The sequence below is a fragment of the Cynara cardunculus genome (genome assembly GCF_001531365.2).
Source record: "Cynara cardunculus var. scolymus isolate 2C chromosome LG 2, CcrdV1, whole genome shotgun sequence".
Lineage (NCBI taxonomy): Eukaryota > Viridiplantae > Streptophyta > Magnoliopsida > Asterales > Asteraceae > Cynara > Cynara cardunculus.
This window is the reverse complement of record NC_037529.1, coordinates 709,961-730,152: the sequence shown is the minus strand read 5'-3', so window position 1 is coordinate 730,152 and position 20,192 is coordinate 709,961. Positions and strand designations below refer to the sequence as shown.

General features: G+C 30.2%; 1 protein-coding gene across 1 annotated transcript; it reads left to right on the top strand.

The window, feature by feature from the left end:
• Nucleotides 1–9,131: 9,131 nt before the first annotated feature.
• LOC112507652 (glutathione S-transferase PARB-like) lies at nucleotides 9,132–10,426 on the top strand. Its single transcript, XM_025112310.1, has 3 exons — nucleotides 9,132–9,413; nucleotides 9,504–9,552; nucleotides 9,859–10,426. Exons 1-3 carry the CDS (start codon nucleotides 9,267–9,269, stop codon nucleotides 10,323–10,325), a joined length of 663 nt encoding a protein of 220 aa, XP_024968078.1. The 5' UTR covers nucleotides 9,132–9,266; the 3' UTR covers nucleotides 10,326–10,426.
• Nucleotides 10,427–20,192: the final 9,766 nt, after the last annotated feature.

The window sequence follows — 20,192 nt, the reverse complement described above, 5'->3', positions numbered from 1 at the left end:
TTCTTCATGGGTTTGACCGGAAACGAGATGTTAATCCCCATACGCGCCGAGTACCAGGGCCGGGGGCTGTCACTAAAAACCATGGCGGGGGCCGGGGATTACAAAACCCGCCCCATTTCCTTCCCGTTGCCATGCCTATTGATGGATGACTGTTAATTTAAAAAAAAAAACCGAGTCAATACAATCCAATAAACTGTTAAAGATTCATTAAAAACCAGTATAATTTAACCAAATTACCAAGTATCATACGAGTATCAAAGATAAATAATTAATTTTATGTGCTAATTCTATTTGGTATTTTGGTACACCATACTTGATTCTCCCCTTATGATTTATATTTATAAATTATACTGATTAATCGATTTATATAAATATTAATCCGTTAAAATATTGAGATAATCAGTTCCAGGTATTAGACGGGTTCAATTTGACCCGAAGCTAACAAATAGTAACTATCCATTTGACTGATTTTTGTTCGATCCTCTATATTTAATTGAAATGAACTGATTTTTGTCCAAATTAGTAAAGAAATAAATAGCATTTTATACAATAATTGAAAATGTATTTGTTAATGGAAAAAGAAAAGTTAAGCCAGCTTAAAAGTATTACTCCCATCCCACCCATAAAGAAATTATCTTGAAACACGAAAGGCTAAATTATTTGTCTCCATAGCAATATTTTAATCATGCTTACAATATTTAATTTCAACATGCTTCTAAAGTAATATAGAGAGATGAGTGATTAAATGCAAACCATTTATATTTATATAAATCGTGCAAACTATTTTTATTCGTTGATTTTATTGTTTAATATTATAAAAAAAACCATGAAATTGTTTAATCATATGAAATTGTTTCATATAATACTTTTTTTTAATGAAATTGTTTCATAAAATACTTATGAAATTTTAATAAAAATGTTTCATGTATTTCTTTAAAATTAATATAATGAAGATGATAATATCCATGATTAACACCCTCCACAATAAAAATGATCAATCAACCTCTCATAATTACAAAAAAAAAATAAACAAAATGAAAAATTATGATTGGTTGAATGAGGTTTGTACGGTTTGTACAAATAACGTGGTTTGCAAAGTAAATATCTTCTCTCTCTCTCTCTCTCCACACACACACACACACACACACACATATATATATATATATATATACTATATTATAAAGCATTTGACAAAAACTCTTAAAAACCATTTTTTATGCACGAAGTACTGTTTATTGATGCATATTACTTAAAATTTAAGATTACATGTAAATTGTGCATTGATACAACTTATTAAAGCTCCATATTTAAATTCGTATAACTAACTGCAGATAAACATAATCAAATATATTGGATAAATATCTCATTTTAAATATAAAAAATCTAAAATATAATTAGAATAATCATTAAGTTCTAAAAAAATACTTAGTTATTATCTTTATAAAAAATTATATTATTAAACCTAAATTAAATTATAATTAAAAAATTGAATTAAGGAAAGTACTCCAAAACACAATAGCTTTTAAAAATATTAATTTGATACTGATATCGATATATATATTTTTAAATTTTGTGATATTTTCATATTTATATTTTATTCAAAAATAAAAACATTATCGCTTTTTCAAAACCACATAAACCGTATTATATCGACATAAAAAAAGAATAAAAACGAAACACTGAAATCAAGATGTGTCTCGATGCATTGCACGAGTACCCTTCTAGTGTATATATATATATATATGTGTGTGTGTGTGTGTGTGTGTATATATATACTTGGGATCACGTGAAACCAGTCTATTTTCGTGAGACATGTAAAACCATTTCGTTACACTTGAAACTTCACAGATAAATGTTGATAAAAAAGACCGATTCTTCACAGCAAAACAGAGTGAAGGTTAGTTCACAACGTTTTGCTATGAAGTTTTAAGTGTAAAAAAGTAGTCTCGCATCTCACGTGAACTCAACCCTATAAATATTAATTCTTAATTATTTTCCGGCAGATTTCTAGCGATCTTGATTTTTAAAAAATAATTAAATATCCGCCGGTAAATTATTGTAATGAGATTTAAATACAAGCCTGAAATAATTAATTACGAATTCCGCCGGAAACATTATCAAGATAATTTTACCGGCGGATTTTCGACGAATCTTAATTTTTAAAAAATAATTAAATATCCGCCGGTAAATTATTGTAATTAGATTTAAATACAAGTCTAAATAATTAATTACAAATTCCGCTAGAAATCCACCGGAAATATTATCAGAATAATTTTACTGGCGGATTTCCGGCGAAAGTCAACATAAGTTGACTTTTTGTTGTCCCACGAAAATCCATCGGTATATTTCCGTCCGCCGGAAAACTCGTAGGAAATACTCATTATTCTAGTAGTGTTTATATATATATATATATATATATATATATATATATATATAAAGTTGTTAATAAGAAAATCAAATATATTATAGATTATATACATATATACGCCGTATGTATGTATTTAGAGAAATTTATACAAATAAAAATTATTTTTTAATATATAATTAAATATATAAATGAAATAATAATAATAATCTTGATAAATGAATTATATACACATTTTTTTATAGCTTTAACTTATACAAAGGCTAATAGTAAACAAATTGACCCATAGTCAAATAGCATCAAATGTGAATTCGTTAGAATTAAATTCTACCAACCAACACCTTGGAATTATTTGTATCTATTAAAATAAATAAAAAAAATCAACATGTTTCCAACTTATTGGAGCGGTTTATATTTTATATATTTTAAACGTGAATCTCTTTGCTTTAATCCACGATTATGAATAACGGGTCAGATCTAAAAAACCGTGTGTTTTATTGTTTAATATGATGAAATTGTTTTATATATTTTTGTCTATGGAAAAATAAAATTGTTTAATGTAATTTTCTTGTATTGATGACATTTATGTTATATATACTTTATTATCAATCATCATATATTTCTTGATGAAATTGTTTCATATATTGTTGACTAATCAACCATCGTAATTAAGAAAAAGTGAAAAATATTATTGGTTGAATGAAGTTTGTACGGTTTGTCAGATTTATACGATTTGCAATATATATATATATATATATATATATATATATATATATATATAGACTTGGAATCACGTGAGACCAGTCTGGTTTCATGAGACCCATAAGATTACTTTTTTACACTTGAAACATCACAGTAAAATGCTGTGAAGGTAACTTTCGCAGTACAACCAATACAACTCAATTTCAACCGTCCATTTAATTTGATGAATATGTGATTTTATAGAAGTTTTAATTGTTTTCTAATATAAAGTATTAATCATAATCAATGAACTCTATTCATATTCTGTAAATATTCAAATCATAATAAATGAATTCTCATCATTTCTATAAATATCTCAATTAATTGGGTTGCAAGGGTTGTACAATTGTACAAATACACAAGGTTGTAAAAGAAATATACCCTATATATATATTAGTATTAGCAAGCCCAACTTTTTTAACTTATTGGCTATGACCCAAATATATCCTTAAGCCTAATATCTGACATAATCAAAATCGACGCCTAAAACCATTAACCATTGAACATATCGACACATTTGATATTGATGGTCTACAAATTTTGAAATCCCTTTAAAACTCCATCAATCTATCGATCTTTCTAATCCATGGTTTGATTTCGGCGCACATCATCAAGACATCAACCAAGTGATTCAACCAACTTAGATTTTACTTCTATTTTATTTGGTCAAGAACTCAAGACTCAAGAATTTAACCATTGAAGGTTGTGAATTCATGGATTTTGTTACTCAATACTCAGAGTGGAGTTGTAATTTTGTTAATTTGTTTGTTTTCTAATATGTTATATATTTAATTATTTGTACTTTGGATTGCTTCGACTTTGTACTCAAGAGTTGCTTAATTATTACATTTATTTGTTTAGATATTTGGTTTTGTTAAAATGGATATTTAATCTAAAATTCTAAATTATATATGTTTTTTAAGCTTAATATTTAAAGTCCATTAAAGGCCCAAACCGCCTAAACCGGTCAAATCAGACCGTCTTTTCGTGGTCTGGTTTGACCGGTCTGGGCACTTGATGTCAAACTGCTTGGTTTGAAAATTTTATAAACCGTCATTACGGTTTGGTTTGTGGTCTGAAAGGTTAAACCGCCCAAACCGGACCGCGAACACCCCTAGTATTTTCTTCCACGACCTTCTACAAGTTTTCAAGACTACTGTCACCATCGTTGTCTTCATCTTTTTTCTTCATCGTCAGCCATCAGGATACTAATCAGAGCTCTGATACCAACTGACACAGAACGGAAAAAGGGTAAAACCCAATTGAGAGGTGCTTAAAACTATGAAATTGTAAAACTATTTATACCAAGAAAACCTAAATTAACCAAGCAATAAAGCTAATCCTCTAATAAGACTAATTCGAGACCATAAATTAATCCTAATCCTACGAAAACAAAATAATTTAATAAAAAAAATAAAACAATTTAATAAGGAAACAAGATAAGAAAATTAACTATTTTGATCTAATTGAGTTTGTCATCTATGGACGGAACTACAGTGGTGTCAATGGTGGCACGTACCACCGTATTATTTCTCCGTCAAATAGCAAAAGAAATTAGGTTCATGAAAGGTGAAACCGTATTAATTTGTTATCTGTCACCATATGTACTTTGAAATTACAATGTAAACAAGTTTTATTTGATATGCCACCCCAAACCCGAGTTCGAATACTGTTGGTATCATTTTCTTAGTCAAATGATGCCACAATTTGAATTTTTTTTCCCTACATTTAAAATACGTTACTTTTTCATGCAATTTGTCCTATAATATATACTTGGTTCTTTTAAGGTTTGAGGTTTTTTCTAAAATTTGTTGAAATTTTATGGCCTTATTAATCAATGTCTCATAACTATACCCTACATGCGAAAGTTCACAAGAATACAAAATGCTTGGAGTTGGGTGACATTGACTCATTTGGACAGAATCTAGAAGCAACATCCCATCATGATTTCATGTCCCTTTATTTTCACATTTTGGTCATCAAATAAATCAACATGTTACATGTTTTATAATAAATTTGAATTATTATTTTTAATTATACAGTTTATAACTGTTATAAATCATTCCAGTTATGATCAGATTGCTGCTGTTATTGAATCGTGCTCGAGCTTATCCTAACATGGTGGAGTTGAGCTCCCAGTGTCGAGCTCCAGCTTAACTAGTTTGCTATCGTGCACATGTGTATGTATATTCAATGTTTTTATATTTAGATTTTGGGCATTGGTGTATCGCTAATGGGTAGTACCAGTTCTTTACATTATCGTATGCAACGACCGGGTCTATCTTTGGATTTATGTAATCAACAACAGTAGCAAAAATGTGAAGTTTTCATAGTTATGCTCAGGGACGGATCTAGTGCATGGTGGTAGGGGTCTAAGGCTCCCAGCAGACCCACCATTTTTTTTTAAAAAGGTACAAAAACATTTGTTTAGTAAAAATTTTCTATTATGCGCCCTACAAAAACAAGACAACTCCCCCAATTAGAACAAGACAAGGGGTCCCAACTTGATATCCTGATTGTTAATTGGTCCATTTGCAGCACACATTGATATTCTCGTTCGAAATATAAAATATAAAAATTATACACCTCGATGAATTAGTAAAAAGTCAACTGAAAATCGAGCTGAATGAGTTATCTTTATTGGGTTAACTAAACCGTTTAAGCCGAAAAGGAAAATCCAAAACCATTTTCATCCGGATGAATTATCTGATTTTGAATTTTTTGTTCTACACCCCTAAGTGTGCCCCAACTATAAAAGTTTATGGATTTGTCACTGGTTATGCTCTTCGATAGAGTCGATGGGTGATGTCAATTCTTACATCATTTTGATGCAAAACTTAATACTTGTTTTTCAATTCAAACACTCTTTTGATTTTGGAAATTTTTTGAAAGGGACGCGATGGAATATATTATTGTGGTAGTTGAAACGGCAGATTCCTCTGCTACATTACAATACCTTGCTCCTTATACAGAAGCAGCTTAATGCCTGAACCAAAATATGTTATTGCTATGGGAGCATGCACAATTATGTCATGTCATGTCATTAAATTTCTCCTGATTTATTAGAACTAAAAGAATTCCATAATAAAAGTTACTATAGGGATAACAGGCCATGGGCGGACCTGATGTGGTGGCATGGGTGGCACGTGCCACCGTATTATTTCGTCGCCGAAGGGTAAAAAATTTAGGTTTGTTAACGGTGCTACCGTATCGTTTTAGAAGGTGCTACCGTATTTCCCTGAAATCCAAATGGTGCAACTAAAACCCAAACAAAACAAAGCCCAAAAAATCAAAACCATACTTTTTGTAATTATTTTTGGATATATATTGACCGTTTTCAAAAGACGTTGGGTACAAGTTTGGAAGTTGTTTATCGGTACTTAGAGCTGTAAACGAACCGAACGAACACGAACAAAGGCTTGTTCATGTTCGTTCGTTTAACTTGTGCTCGTGTTCGGTCGTTTAGAAATAAGGTGTGTTCGTGTTCGTTTATGTCCGTTCGTAAACATTCTAAACGAACGTAAACGAACRGGCTAAACGAACATAAATAAATATTATTTGAATTCAAAGTAAATAAATAAAAGATAATATATTAAACTTAATATATAAACGAACATAAACGAACGAATATAAACGAACGTAAACGAACGGTAAATGAACAAATAAGACTCTTGTTCATGTTCGTTCGTTTAACTAAACGAATAAAAAAATAGTTCATGTTCGTTCATTTATTAAATAAACGAATTTCCCGCCGAACGGTTCGCTGAACGTTCGGTTCGTTTACAGCCCTATCGGTACTATAAAAACCATATTTTTTGTAATTATCTTTAGATGTATATTATACTATATTAATTATATGGTGTCACCGTTTGAAAAAATTTCTGGGTCCGTCCCTGTAACAGGTTGATCTTCCTCAAAAGCTCACTGAAAGTTACTATACATGAGATAACTCTCTTTAAGGAACTCGGCAAAATAGCCTCGTAATTTCGGAAGGGATACTTAACGCGTTAGCTACAACACTGCATGGGTCGGTACGCAACCAAGGAGTAATTCATTGATTTCTAAATCGAATAGATTTTTTATTCGATTTGGATCGATTCTTATGAGAGGCCACAATTGCCACGAACAAACATATCAATAACGAGGAACACATTTTTTTGTAAAATTTAATGCAAATAGTATAATTTTGACTATGTAAATTTCAATAATGCATCTATATTTATTATTTTATGGCATAGAACAAATATTTTATTCAAAATATATGTTACATTACAACAAATATAATATATATATATATATATATATATATATATATATATATATATATATAAGAGACCGTGTGAGAATATGAGTTAATATGAGAAATGTAAGAATAAAGGAAACATATGAACCTTTGAGCACTTATTTAAGGTATTGAGATAAAGTGGATAAAAGTCTTTTAAATATATTAGTATTTTTCTTATAATGATAATATATATATATATATATATATATATAGGGGGAAGATCAAATGTTAACCAACAACTTTGTGTTAACTTTGAAAACCATGGCAACCAATCAAATTTCATTCTTCTTGTAGGTTTATGTCATGTTCACATTTTAATTATAAGGGTATTTCAGTAAATTTATTTGATATGTAACTCCCAAACAATTAATAGGGAGTTACAAATCATCAAATCCCAAAAAATATGCATTTATAACATTTTTATTTTTATTTTTATTTTTTTTAATCTTCATCTTCCATGTTTATTGTTTTATCAGTTTTTAATTCGCATAGAAAACACGGCAGCAATTTTTCGGTATCGATCAAGCTAATATGGATAAATGCAATGGAAAATAAATTGACAACAATTATTAAAATGATTTATGATGACAATCATATCGGAGTTCGAGGTCGGGAATTGAAGAAATTAACAAAAGTGAATGTCTTGGTAATAGATTTTTATTTTTTTTAAATTCGTTTTAATCGAAATTATGTTCATTACGATGTGTTGTGTTTTTTATAACTCATCTTGTATTGATAGCTTTTTTCTTTAATTATTAAAATACGTACCTAATTCACATGTTCAAATGGAAGTACATGCACGACCCATTTTCATATTGCCATATTACCGACTTTTATGAATCATGAACCATTGTGTTCATGTTACTTCTATCATATGAACACAAATGTTATTTTTTAAGCTTGATACCAAATCTTTATATTTGTGTAAGTGTTTGCACCTTGTGTTCATAGCGTTGGGGTTATGTGTTCATATATTTTATACGATATGAACAAGAGATGAACACGATATGAACAAGGGGTGAACAACCATATAAGATCAGAAACATATATGAACAAGAGGTGAACCTTAAACGGTGTGGATGCAATCCATGTATAAAACTCCAATTGACAAAGAATCGCTCCTGAATGTGTTTATAATGAAGGGACTATTGTTCACAAGTTGTTCATATCGTGTTCATACCTGTTTTTTTATTTATTTCTTTTCATATAACAGTTATTCTTATTATGTTCATATTGTGTTCATAAATGCTATGCAGTCCAAGTTCATATATATGTCAAATTTTTGTTCGTATTTGACACAATGGTTCATATATATATATAGTTGTGTTCATATGGTTCTTACATTAACAAAAAAATTATAGAATTTTTGATTTTGTAACTTCCAATTAATTAATGATATGGGAGTTACATAATTTTTTTTTACCTAAATACCCTTTTCAACATTGTTTACTTATCTTTATGCAATTTTAAATTTAAAAAAATAAGTTTTTATCATGATTAATCACAACCGTTTATTGAAAAATTGAATGGCCAAGATCGGTTAACAAAGTTAATACAAAAACTTTGGTTAACATTTGATCTTACCCCTATATATATATATATATATGCATATCGGGACGGGCCAATGATCACCGTCCCCGTCCCCATTAAAATACCCGAACCTGATAAGACAACTAGGGACGATCCAAAAGGTTATATATTCGATTTTCAGTGTTGGTTTCGGCTTTTCTTTTGCCATTGGTAGGGGCAACCAGAAAAAACAAAAAGAAGTTTGGTGTTCAGTTATCATAACACCATCGTCTTATTTATACCCATTTCATCTCCGTCATCTTCTCAAATCCTACTGAGTTCTACCTTTAATCACCTGCCATTTCAATGGCGATCAAAGTCTACGGTTCCATGATTTCCACTGCAACACTCCGCGTTCTGCTTTGTCTAGCAGAAAAGGATCTCGACTACGAGCTTATTTTCATCGATTTGGCCACTGGTGAACATAAAAGCCCTCATATGCTTTCAAACAATGTAAGTATATATAACTTCTGCCTTTGGTTTCCATGTCTATATTCCTTCAACTTCTTCTGATATCATCTGCATATGCTTTTATATATGCAGCCGTTCGGACAAATTCCGGCGTTTGAGGACGGTGATATCAAACTCATCGGTAATAAATCGCTGCAAATTTCAACTGTTGCTTATCAATTTCGAATTCTGTTATAATCTCAATATGTATTTGGTGACAAATCGCATTCAACTGTTGCCTATGAATTTCAAGTTCTGTTACAATCTCAAAATATATTTGATAATAACTCGCTGCAAGTTACAACTGCTGCTTATGAATTTCAATATATGTTATCATCTGATTCATCTCAATGTATATTTGGTAAACAAAACTCTGCAAATTTCAACTGTTGCCTATTAATTTTGAATTCTGTTATAATCTCGATGCATATTTGGTAATTTGTTGCAGAATCAAGGGCGATTATGCAGTATATAGTTCGAAAATACGCCGATAAAGGAACAGAGCTGATGAGCAGTGATCCGAAGAAGATGGCGGAGCAATCAGTGTGGATGGAGGTGGAATCTCAGAAATTCGAACCGGCGACTACGAAGTTAATTTGGGAGCTCTGTATGAAACGATTTTTGTTCGGAAAAAAAGGTGACGACGCCGTCGTGGCGGAGCTCCTACCGGCGTTGGGGAGATTGCTCGACGTATACGAAGCACGGCTGTCGGAGAGCAAGTATTTGGGTGGAGATGGCTTCTCGTTGGCGGATCTGTACCATGTTCCGGTGATCAAGTTCTTGACGGAGGCGGAGACGAAGATGAAGAAGTTGTTTCACGCGCGGCCGCATGTGAGCGCGTGGGTTACCGATGTCTTATCCAGGCCGGCTTGTTTGAAGGTGTTCTGTAAGCATGCGTACTGTAAGGGAGGTTAGCTATGCGAGTTGTACATCGCGCTTGTAGTTGTTGTACTTTTAAAATAAGTAGTTATGTTATTGTTGGGCAGCCATCGCTTTCCAACCAATCATCCCGCGAAAACAAATCCATGTTAACGAAGTTTGTTACAGTATTCTTAACAGATTTTTAAATTTTATTTAAAATAAAAATCAAAACTCAAAATCTTTAAAAAATTTACATTTATCTTTAATAGATTTTTATATTAAATATTAAAAATTAATTATCTATACTATGAGGGTGTTTGGGATTGCTTGTAAAAATAACTTATTGACTTATTCCGGTGGTAATAAACATTTTTGAGTGTTTGGATAAATAACTTATACCGGTGTCAAACCGATAATAACGAGTTTTTGAAGTAGTTAAAACTATTCTGACTTATAATAGGTTAATAAATGCTTGTATAGAAAAACATAAGTTGTTTTAAATAAACAATCCCAAACACCCCTTATATTATAAAACATTTGATAAAAAATTCTTAAAAACATTTTTTATGCATAAAGTACTGTTTATTAATGCATATTACTTAAAATTCAAGATTACAAGGAAATTGTACATAAGTACAACTTATTAAAGCTTTATGTTTGAATTCGTGTAACTAAGTGTGGATAAACATAATCAAAGAAAGGATAAACATTTTATTTTAAAATATAAAAAATCTAAAATATAATTATGATAATTATTGAGTTCTAACAGAATACTTAATTATTATCTTTATACAAAAATATTATTAAACCTAAATTAAGTTAATTAATTACGTTAAATTAAATTATRATAAAAATTTTGAATTAAAAAAAACAAACAAACAAGAACTTTTAATTAGATAATTTGATACTAATATTGATATATTTTTTTGCAAATTTTATATGATATTTTCAAATTTATATTTTATTCAAAAATAAAAACATTATCGTTTTCTCAAAATCACATAAAATTGTATTATATCGACATGGATAAAAAATAAAACGAAACATTGAAATGGAAATGTGTCTTGAAGCATTGCACGAATACCCTTCTAGTATTATTAAATGATTTGTATATGTAATAAATAATATTTTTCTGTTATAAACATTTAACACCAAAGATTTTTTTATTCATGTAAATATAATAAAAAAATAATTTCTCTTGTTGTAATCATTTTTAGGGAATTCTTTAAATTTGTAGAATTTTGAAATGAAAAAAATTGAAGATTTTGGACATATTTTTTGTTTCAACAATTTCTCCTAAACTTTTTTCAAAAGAGGTTAAAGTATCTGGATACTTAAATGCTTAAAATTTTACATCTTAGGTATCAAAATGTTAGTTTTAAAAGTACATTACGCAAAATAGGAATCAAGTTAAAATACGTTACATTTTCATGTAATTTACCCTTTTAGAAAAAGTTTAGGAGAAACTGTTGAAACAAAAATATGTCCAAAATCTCCATCTTTTCCATTTTAAATAATCTATTGGAGATATTCTTATAATATCTTCAATAGGGGTTTTAAGGATAATCCACTTTTCGTATTTTTGTTTTTGATTATTTTCGCCTTATGAAATTATGAACTTATATAATACTTTATAATGTTAGTTTTTATTAAAACTTATTTTATGTATATTTTCTATATCAATAATAATTATAAAGTCAATAATATATATATATATATATATATATAAAATTAATAAAAAGTTAGTTTACACCAATTTTGAAGAAAAATCTGACGTTCTTGTATAATAACTCGTTGGATATGTGGTTTTTATAAGAAATTTCTCCATTGGTGATTCTTCTAAGAACTTGCATTGGAGATGCTCTTACTAAAATTCTAGAGTAAATTGTGTTTTTTGTCAATGCCGTTTGTTAAAACTTGCAGTTTTAGTACATGTGGTTTAGAAATTTCATTTTTCACCCCTATTGTTCGTAATTCGTTACTATTTTCGTTCTTAACGATTTTACAGTTTATATTTGTTTTAGTCTTTGTGGTTTACAAGTCTTCGTTGTTTTGGTCAGTTTTTACTTACAAGGTAATAATTAGTCTAATGACGAAGATAACAATAAATTATAAACTATAAGATGAAAATTGATTTTATTAACAAACTACAGGGATGAAAATCATGATTTACTCAGTTTTTTAATATGTTTCCATGTACTTGATTAATAATCGAGATTAACAGAGAAATCCAACAAAAAAAAAATGATCACAAAAATAAAGCAAAACACTTTAGAAGAAATCCAGTCGGTACACGAACGTAGAAGGGGGGAAGGTTAACTATCATAACTAGGGGTGCTAAAAAACTCGACCAACCCGATCAACCCAACCCAACACGAAATAACTCAATCTGAAACAACCCGATGTCTAATCGAGTTGTAAATTTGTCAAACCGTAGGTATTGGGTTACTATTATTTGAACCCAATCTAACCCGATGAACCTGATATCCTTTTATTTTTTGGATTTAATATGATTGTTGAATTTCTATTAATATATACATTAACAATTACACTATCATGTATGCTCTTCATTACACATATTTTCAATCTATTTACATTTCTATATAACTCATTCGTATACATGTTCAGTAACTGTGAACATATATATGTGAATCGAGGAAATTAACTGAATGTGATATACGTAAGAAGTATGGATAAGTTGAATCAAATTGTTGATGATGAAAAATAAATTATGAGTAAAGAAATAACATATTAAAGGTTAAAAAAATATTTTAATGTACCAAAGTATCAACACGACCAACCCGTACGGGTTAGGTTGGGTTGAGTTAAGATTTTTCAAACCGCAAACATTAGTTGGGTCGCATTTTGGTTTGGGTTGGATTAAAAATTTTCAAACCACAAGCATTAGTTGGATTGTTCAAATGTCTTCAACCCGATTAACCCAACCCAGAAACACCCCTAATCAAAACCCTAGTTGCTAACCATCTGACCAACATGGTCCAAAACCTTTAGCATGTTTGGAGACCCAATTGAACAAGAGATATTGTAGTTGAAAAAAAAAATGATTTATTTGTTTATTGCCGACCACTTTTAGTTACAATTTATACTCTTTTAATAACTTATTTCACATCCTCTTACTTTTTTTCATTATTCATTTTATAAATTTATCATATTAACATACATAAATTATATATGAATTATCTTTTTTTAATTAAATTATATTATTATAATTGTATCGTAATTACCTTTAAAAAAAACTCAATATTAAATCCTTTTTTATTTAATCATATTATTAAATATCATTAGGGTTGTAAATGAATCGAACGTTCAGCAAACTGTTCGATAGGAAGTTCGTTTGTTTAATAAATAAACGAACATGAATAAATTTTATGTTTGTTTAGTTAAATGAACGAATATGAACAATGGTCTCATTCGTTTACTTACGTTCGTGAATTTTCGTTTATTTATGTTTATTTACGTTTTTTTATATATAATTTATTTTTAATATTATTAACATTAATACATAAATCATTAATTAAATTAGTTTTTTAGAATTAAATTTTTTTATCCGGTTTTTCATTTTGATATGTTATTTTTAAGAAACAAAATGATCAGTAATAGTGATGATTTTTTATTCATTTGTGTTCGTTCGTTTAGCATCTTAACGAACGAACATGAACAAGCGTATTTTCTTAACGAACGAATAGAACACCAAAAATTTCGTTCGTTTACCATTCATGTTTGTTCTTTTATCCGGTTAAGTTAAACGAACAAACACAAACAGGCTTTGATTCGTATTTGTTCGGTTTATTTCATCAATTATCTTTTAAAAATGACCATTTTTGTCCCTGTAAAAGAACATAATTTCTAGAAACACGTGATTTGTAGTTTTAAATTGTTACGACTTTGCCTCTGTTTAAAGTTCATGACAGGGGGTGGGGGCATGTGTCAATGGTGACGATGGCTTCTAGAAGATGATTCCAAGTATCCCTCAAATTCCTTAAAAAATCATAAGATTACAAATGCTAAAAAATAAAAATGTCCAGAGTTCAAGTCTCAAGGTGTTTAAAATGTAATTATCACGACAAATATATATATATATATATATATATATAGAGAGAGAGAGAGAGAGAGAGAGAGAGAGAGAGAGAGAGGAGTGATCATATGAAAACCGCCCTCATTTGTGTAAACCGTGCAAAYCACCTTCATCTGTCGATTTYATTGTTTAATCTTATGAAATTTTTTCATGAAATTGTTTAATCTTGTGAAATTGTTTCATATAATACTTTTTTGATGAAGTTGTTTCATATATGGTTGTGAAATTGTTTCTAAAATACTTAATGTATTTCATATATATATATAGACTTGAGATCATATGAGATCGAGACTTTTTCGTGAGACCCGTAAGACCAATTCTCAACCATTAGATTAGATCTAAAATCTCAACATTCATAATCACAAAATTGCCACAAGACTTCTCAATAATTACAAAATTGCCACCGTACAACTTTGGACCATTAGATCATTAAGTGAGACCAATGATTTTTCGTGAGACCCGTAAGACCAATTCTCAACCTTTGAATTAGATCTACAATCTGAAGATTCATAATCACAAAATTGTCACCGTACAACTTTAGACCATTAGATCATTAGCTTATAAGTTGATCAATGAATATAAATTGGTCTTACAGGTTTCACGAAAAATCATTGGTCTCACGTAAACCTAACCCTCTATATGTATGTATGTATAATATATGTGTATATATATAGGAAGTATTGTGTGTGAATGGACGTTATGAGAAGCATAAAAAAGATCTAAATTCTTGATCACTTTTAATTTATGTCCACGCATGAATTATGCTTTACAAAAAAAAATTAATGTTGTGCACCTCATTAGTGTTAACATTCAATTATGATTTATTTAATGATGGAAATCTCTTGTTATATACTTCTCACCGGAACCGAGCTGTATATATATGTTTGTGTGTGTGTAATTTTATATATATGGACGAAATCTCGTGTGAGAAAAAAGTTAAAATTAGAAACATAAGAAGAGATTTGGATCATTGATCACTTTTAATCTCACACTCATTGACTCACCCATGATTTGTGTTTCTCACGAGACTTGATCCTGTGCATCTCATTAGTGTCAAAAATTCAATTAGAATTGATCCAAGAGTTCAGATCATTTCTTACATTTCACCATAACTTTCTTTCTCACTAGAACTCAACTCATATGCATATATTTTTTATTATGCTAGTGATATTGAAAAAAAATATTCATATAAAAAGACCTAAATAATGTATCGATATTATCTTAATAATATATTATATAATAATTTTTATAAATTATATACATTGTTATGTATTTACGTCTAATTTAAATTGGAAAAACTGTTATGTAATTTGAATTATTTTACATATCTTTTTATTTTATATAAGTCTTAGTTTTATTAAAAATATAAAAAAAGATTTTTAGTTTCTTTGGGCTATGGGTAAATGTGGTCCGTTTATAAGGCAAGTAGTGCCTGATTGGTTTGCGTTTGGACTCCAAAAATCAAAAGTGTCGGCAGGTCTCATGTTCAAATTCAAGAAGGAATAAAAATCCTCTTGTGGCTACGGAGGTTCTAATGCGTTGATTCCAAGCTACCCGCAAAGTAGGTGGTCACCTTGAGATTAGTCAGCTCGTATAACGGGTTGGATATCCAGGTTAATAAAAAAAGGTTTTCAAGCACGTAAAGATGGTTTGGGAGTGATATATTAGGATTTAGGGCTAAGAAAAATAGGTTGGGTTCAGCACAGTTCATGTCCAACTCTGCAGATGATTAGCTCTAATACATATAATATTAGAATCATATGATTATTACTTTTTCTTAAATTAACAAAATAATAGTTTACTCTTAATAACAAATACTGAAATTTGTATCTATCTCATAATTAAGGATAAAATAGAAAATCAGATACTTATTTTTTAAAATATACACAGAGAAACTAAAATCTGAAGTTTTGAGTGGAGAAATGGCAACCATTTAAAGTTGGGAATGCTGTATTTTGAGTTTAAAACCATGGTTTTACTTTACGAAAAGGTGTAAGACGATATATCATTTGAAACCCTATACATTTCATACTTGACTTATTTATTCTTACGAGTTAACCAATTGTTATTATCAATAAATTTTAAACTGTAGTGAATGATTTTTTTTTAAAAAGCAGCAAAATATATTGAAAAGAGTAGTAAAAGTTATATAGCCAAGGAGGGCAAAAGCAATGAGATGCAGCAAACAAAAGCAGATCCAACCCACAGTTGAGCGGAACAAAACGATGCGAAAGAATTACACGAAAAAACCAAACAAATGCCAACGAACCAACGAGTAACCTAAGAGGAAAAACATGTTCAGCTAGAATTTTGGAGCGAACCCGTCAACCAACTATCCCAAGGGATAAAATCATTATGAGAACGTCTCGAGATCCAATCATACACACGCACATGGATATCAGAGAAAAAAATGTCTGATATAATTTTGAAACGTCTCGATTTTAATTTATTTATTTTAATAAATAAATCATGTCTGATTATAACTCTGAAATGAATAAAGACAATTTATAACGTATGTTGTTTTTAAAGGGATCTATTCAAACACATATTTCCTGGATGACATCCAATTTCAGTATTTCAATTTGATTCCCTTGCGATGCAAAACTTTATCAACTTCTCGGGTTTTTTTTGGCTCTACACCCCTTTTGTTGTACTTGTCTGAGTCTCTCTTCTTTCGGCTTTGATTCTCATTTTAGTTTTATATGCTTCTTGTGATTCGTTTTCTTAATCCTTTTTTGTTTTTGTTTCCTGATGGGTTTTGATATGTTTTCTACTTCTCATAGATTTCTCTTGATGCCTGTTCTGTTACTCCTACTTTTCTTTCTAAATTCACCTTTAAAAATACATATGTTTTCATCTTTGTTGGTTAATTATTTTGACATTACATAATTATCATTATTAGGAGTGTGTAGAAAATCAACCAATCCAAGTGAAATCGATTGATCCAATTAGAACCAGCCGACCATAATTAGATATCCAATTGTACTTGGATCGGATAAGATCGGATTGAAAATTTCAAAATCCAATTTGGATCGGTCGGTTCTCGGATGACAGTCGAGAATCGACCAAAACGAACAGAACCGATCAACATCCAATTAATCATCTGATGACCATTCAGTTGTCCATTCAACCATTATCCAATTAATTTATTTTCAAATTGATTAAACCAGAATTTGTTTTATGTGAGGCTTTGAATTTTTAACTTCTCTTGTGTTGGTTTTAACACGTATTAAAGTGATTAATTAATTGGTATCATTGTTAGAAAATTTGATTGAATTAACACACTGAATGGATACAATCTCATCGGATCATCTATTGGATATCCGATGGATATCAAATAAAAGTATCAAATGAATGAAACCGAACTGATTCAATCATTGGATTGGAATGAATCAGTTATCCAATATTAAGCCGATCAGATCGGTTGACAAACTCCAATATCTAATAAATGATTGGATCGATTCGGTTCCCCTTACATTCAATTGATGTCAACCGAACTAATAATTACATACATAACGTGTTTGAGTTTTAAAAAAACCTACACCCACCACTCATTCCCCTCTCTCTTTCAATATTTATTGCCAACTCCCTTTTTTCTAGAAGCTATAATATTTTTGCCAACCCTTTTTCTAGAAGCCTTTCATTTTACGATGACGTTTTAATATTTAGTTCTTTTCTTTCTTTTTTTTCATTACAGAGAAAACTATAAATTAGGTCTCCATTTGTTAAAATTAACATTTTTTATTAACCCGAATATCCAATTCGTTATACGAGCCGATTAATTTCATGACGACCACATGTTTTGTGGATAGCCCGAAGTCACGGCATTTGAATCTTCGTGGTCACAAGAAGATTTTTATTCATACTTGGATTTGAATCTAGAACCTCCACACATTTTTGACATTTGGAGTCCGAACTCAAACTAATCAGACATCACCCTTGTGGTTTAAAAATAAGTTGTTTTTTTCCTACATATTTTAAATTACAAGATGTTTACAACGGTTTGCAAATATATTCAGATTTAGTCACTCCCCCTAATGACCGTTTAGAAGTTCTGTTAAATAAGGAGTATTTTTTGTTTTTTTATTGAATTTTGTTGTCGTTTACCCAATCAAAAACCACAGGGACCATATCACAAAAAACGATTTTGATTGGTTAAAAGACCAAAAAATCGAGAAAAAGACAAAAACTCCCTTCCTTTAACGGGATTTTTTAACGGTCATTAGAGAGAATGACCAAATCCGAATGTTTTTACAAATCACAATCGACATATTGCAATTTTGATAATATAGGAACAAAAGATGATTATTCTTTTTTGATTAACTTAGATATCCAACCCGCTATACGAGCCGACTAATCCCAGGACGACCACCTGCTTTGCAGATAACCCGGAGTCACCGCATTTGAACCTCCGTGGCCATAAGAGGATTTTTATTCCTCCTTCGATTTAAACCTGAGACCTCCTGATACTTTTGATCTTTGGAACCAAGCTCAAACCAATCAGGCACCACAATGGTTAAAGATGATCTCTCTATAAACCACAAGAATCAAATTTATATTTAAATAAAATTAGTTGATCCCTGATTTATTTAGTTTATAACATGGCCACAAGGTATATCTTAAAATACATGGCATGCAATATATTATACTTTTAGTTTATTTATCAAAATTAGGTATCCATCGTTTTTTTTTTATTAATCTGGATATCTAACTTATTTTGCGAACCGATTAATTCCAGGACAACTACATGCTTTGTGGACAGCCTGAAGTTACTGCATTTTGAACTTCCGTGACCATAAGCGGATTTTTATTCCTCCTTGATTTTAAGTCTATGGCCTCTAGTGACTTTTGACATTTGGAGCCCAAACTCAAACCAATTAGACACCACCCTTGTAGTTGGTATGCACTGTTGATTCAACGTTAAGTAAAATGTTATTTGTAAATTATCATAAATTCACAATAAAAGTTTTAAAGTTTATGTTTAAAGAAAATAAAAATTAGTGTAATAGTAGAATATATCGTGTAAATTTGGTTATTGCAAGAGGATACTATCGATTTTAGTATCAAATTAAGCATTATAAATACAAAAATCACATCCTTTAACATAATTTATCTCAGAGTTAGGGGTTGTTTACTAAACACTTACCCGGTAAGTGCTAACTGGATAATTTTCCCTACCGGATGAACATGACAAGGGTCAAAAATCTTACCTGGTAAGTGCAATGATAAAGATGAAGAGTCTTACTCGGTAAGTGTGAGTGACGACTCTTATCCGGGTAAGCGCTTACAGAGTAAATTGTTGCATATGATACCATTTTGATATACTACAATCATACCCGGTAAAACAAATTACAGTGTTGACTCATAATGGTAAGCGCTTACCGGGTAAGCTTTTAGGTAAACGGCTCCTTAGATACATTATTGGTCCATGTGGTTTGTTGTAGTTAACTAATAGGTCACTTTATTTCTTTTTAATGGATAACGTCTTCATAGGTTCATTATTACAACTGATTGAGTCTCTCTTACTTTGCTTTTCAATTACGTAATAAACAAAACAAAAAAAAATTCAATTTAAATACAATCAAGAAAATCACTGCTTTCCACTTTCAAGAGCTAGACCAGACATCCTTATCTGGCTTCCAGTCTACTAAGGACAGCTGGCTCAGACACTGTTGCATTTATTCGAGTGATCCACAAACGACGAAAATTTATTCTGAATTAGTGGATGCTACCAAAGGGAGTGGCGATGCCATACACAAAAGGGAACAGGTTCGATATACTTTTATCTTCAACGAATGACCCGACATTCAATGCGGGTCGAAGGA

Bases quoted from the DNA above. Each gene is read 5' to 3' on its own strand.
- LOC112507652 (XM_025112310.1), top strand. From the start codon at position 9,267: ATGGCGATCAAAGTCTACGGTTCCATGATTTCCACTGCAACACTCCGC. The intron at 9,414-9,503 runs GTAAGTATATAT...TTATATATGCAG, and splicing joins CTCATATGCTTTCAAACAAT to CCGTTCGGACAAATTCCGGC. The intron at 9,553-9,858 runs GTAATAAATCGC...AATTTGTTGCAG, and splicing joins CGGTGATATCAAACTCATCG to AATCAAGGGCGATTATGCAG.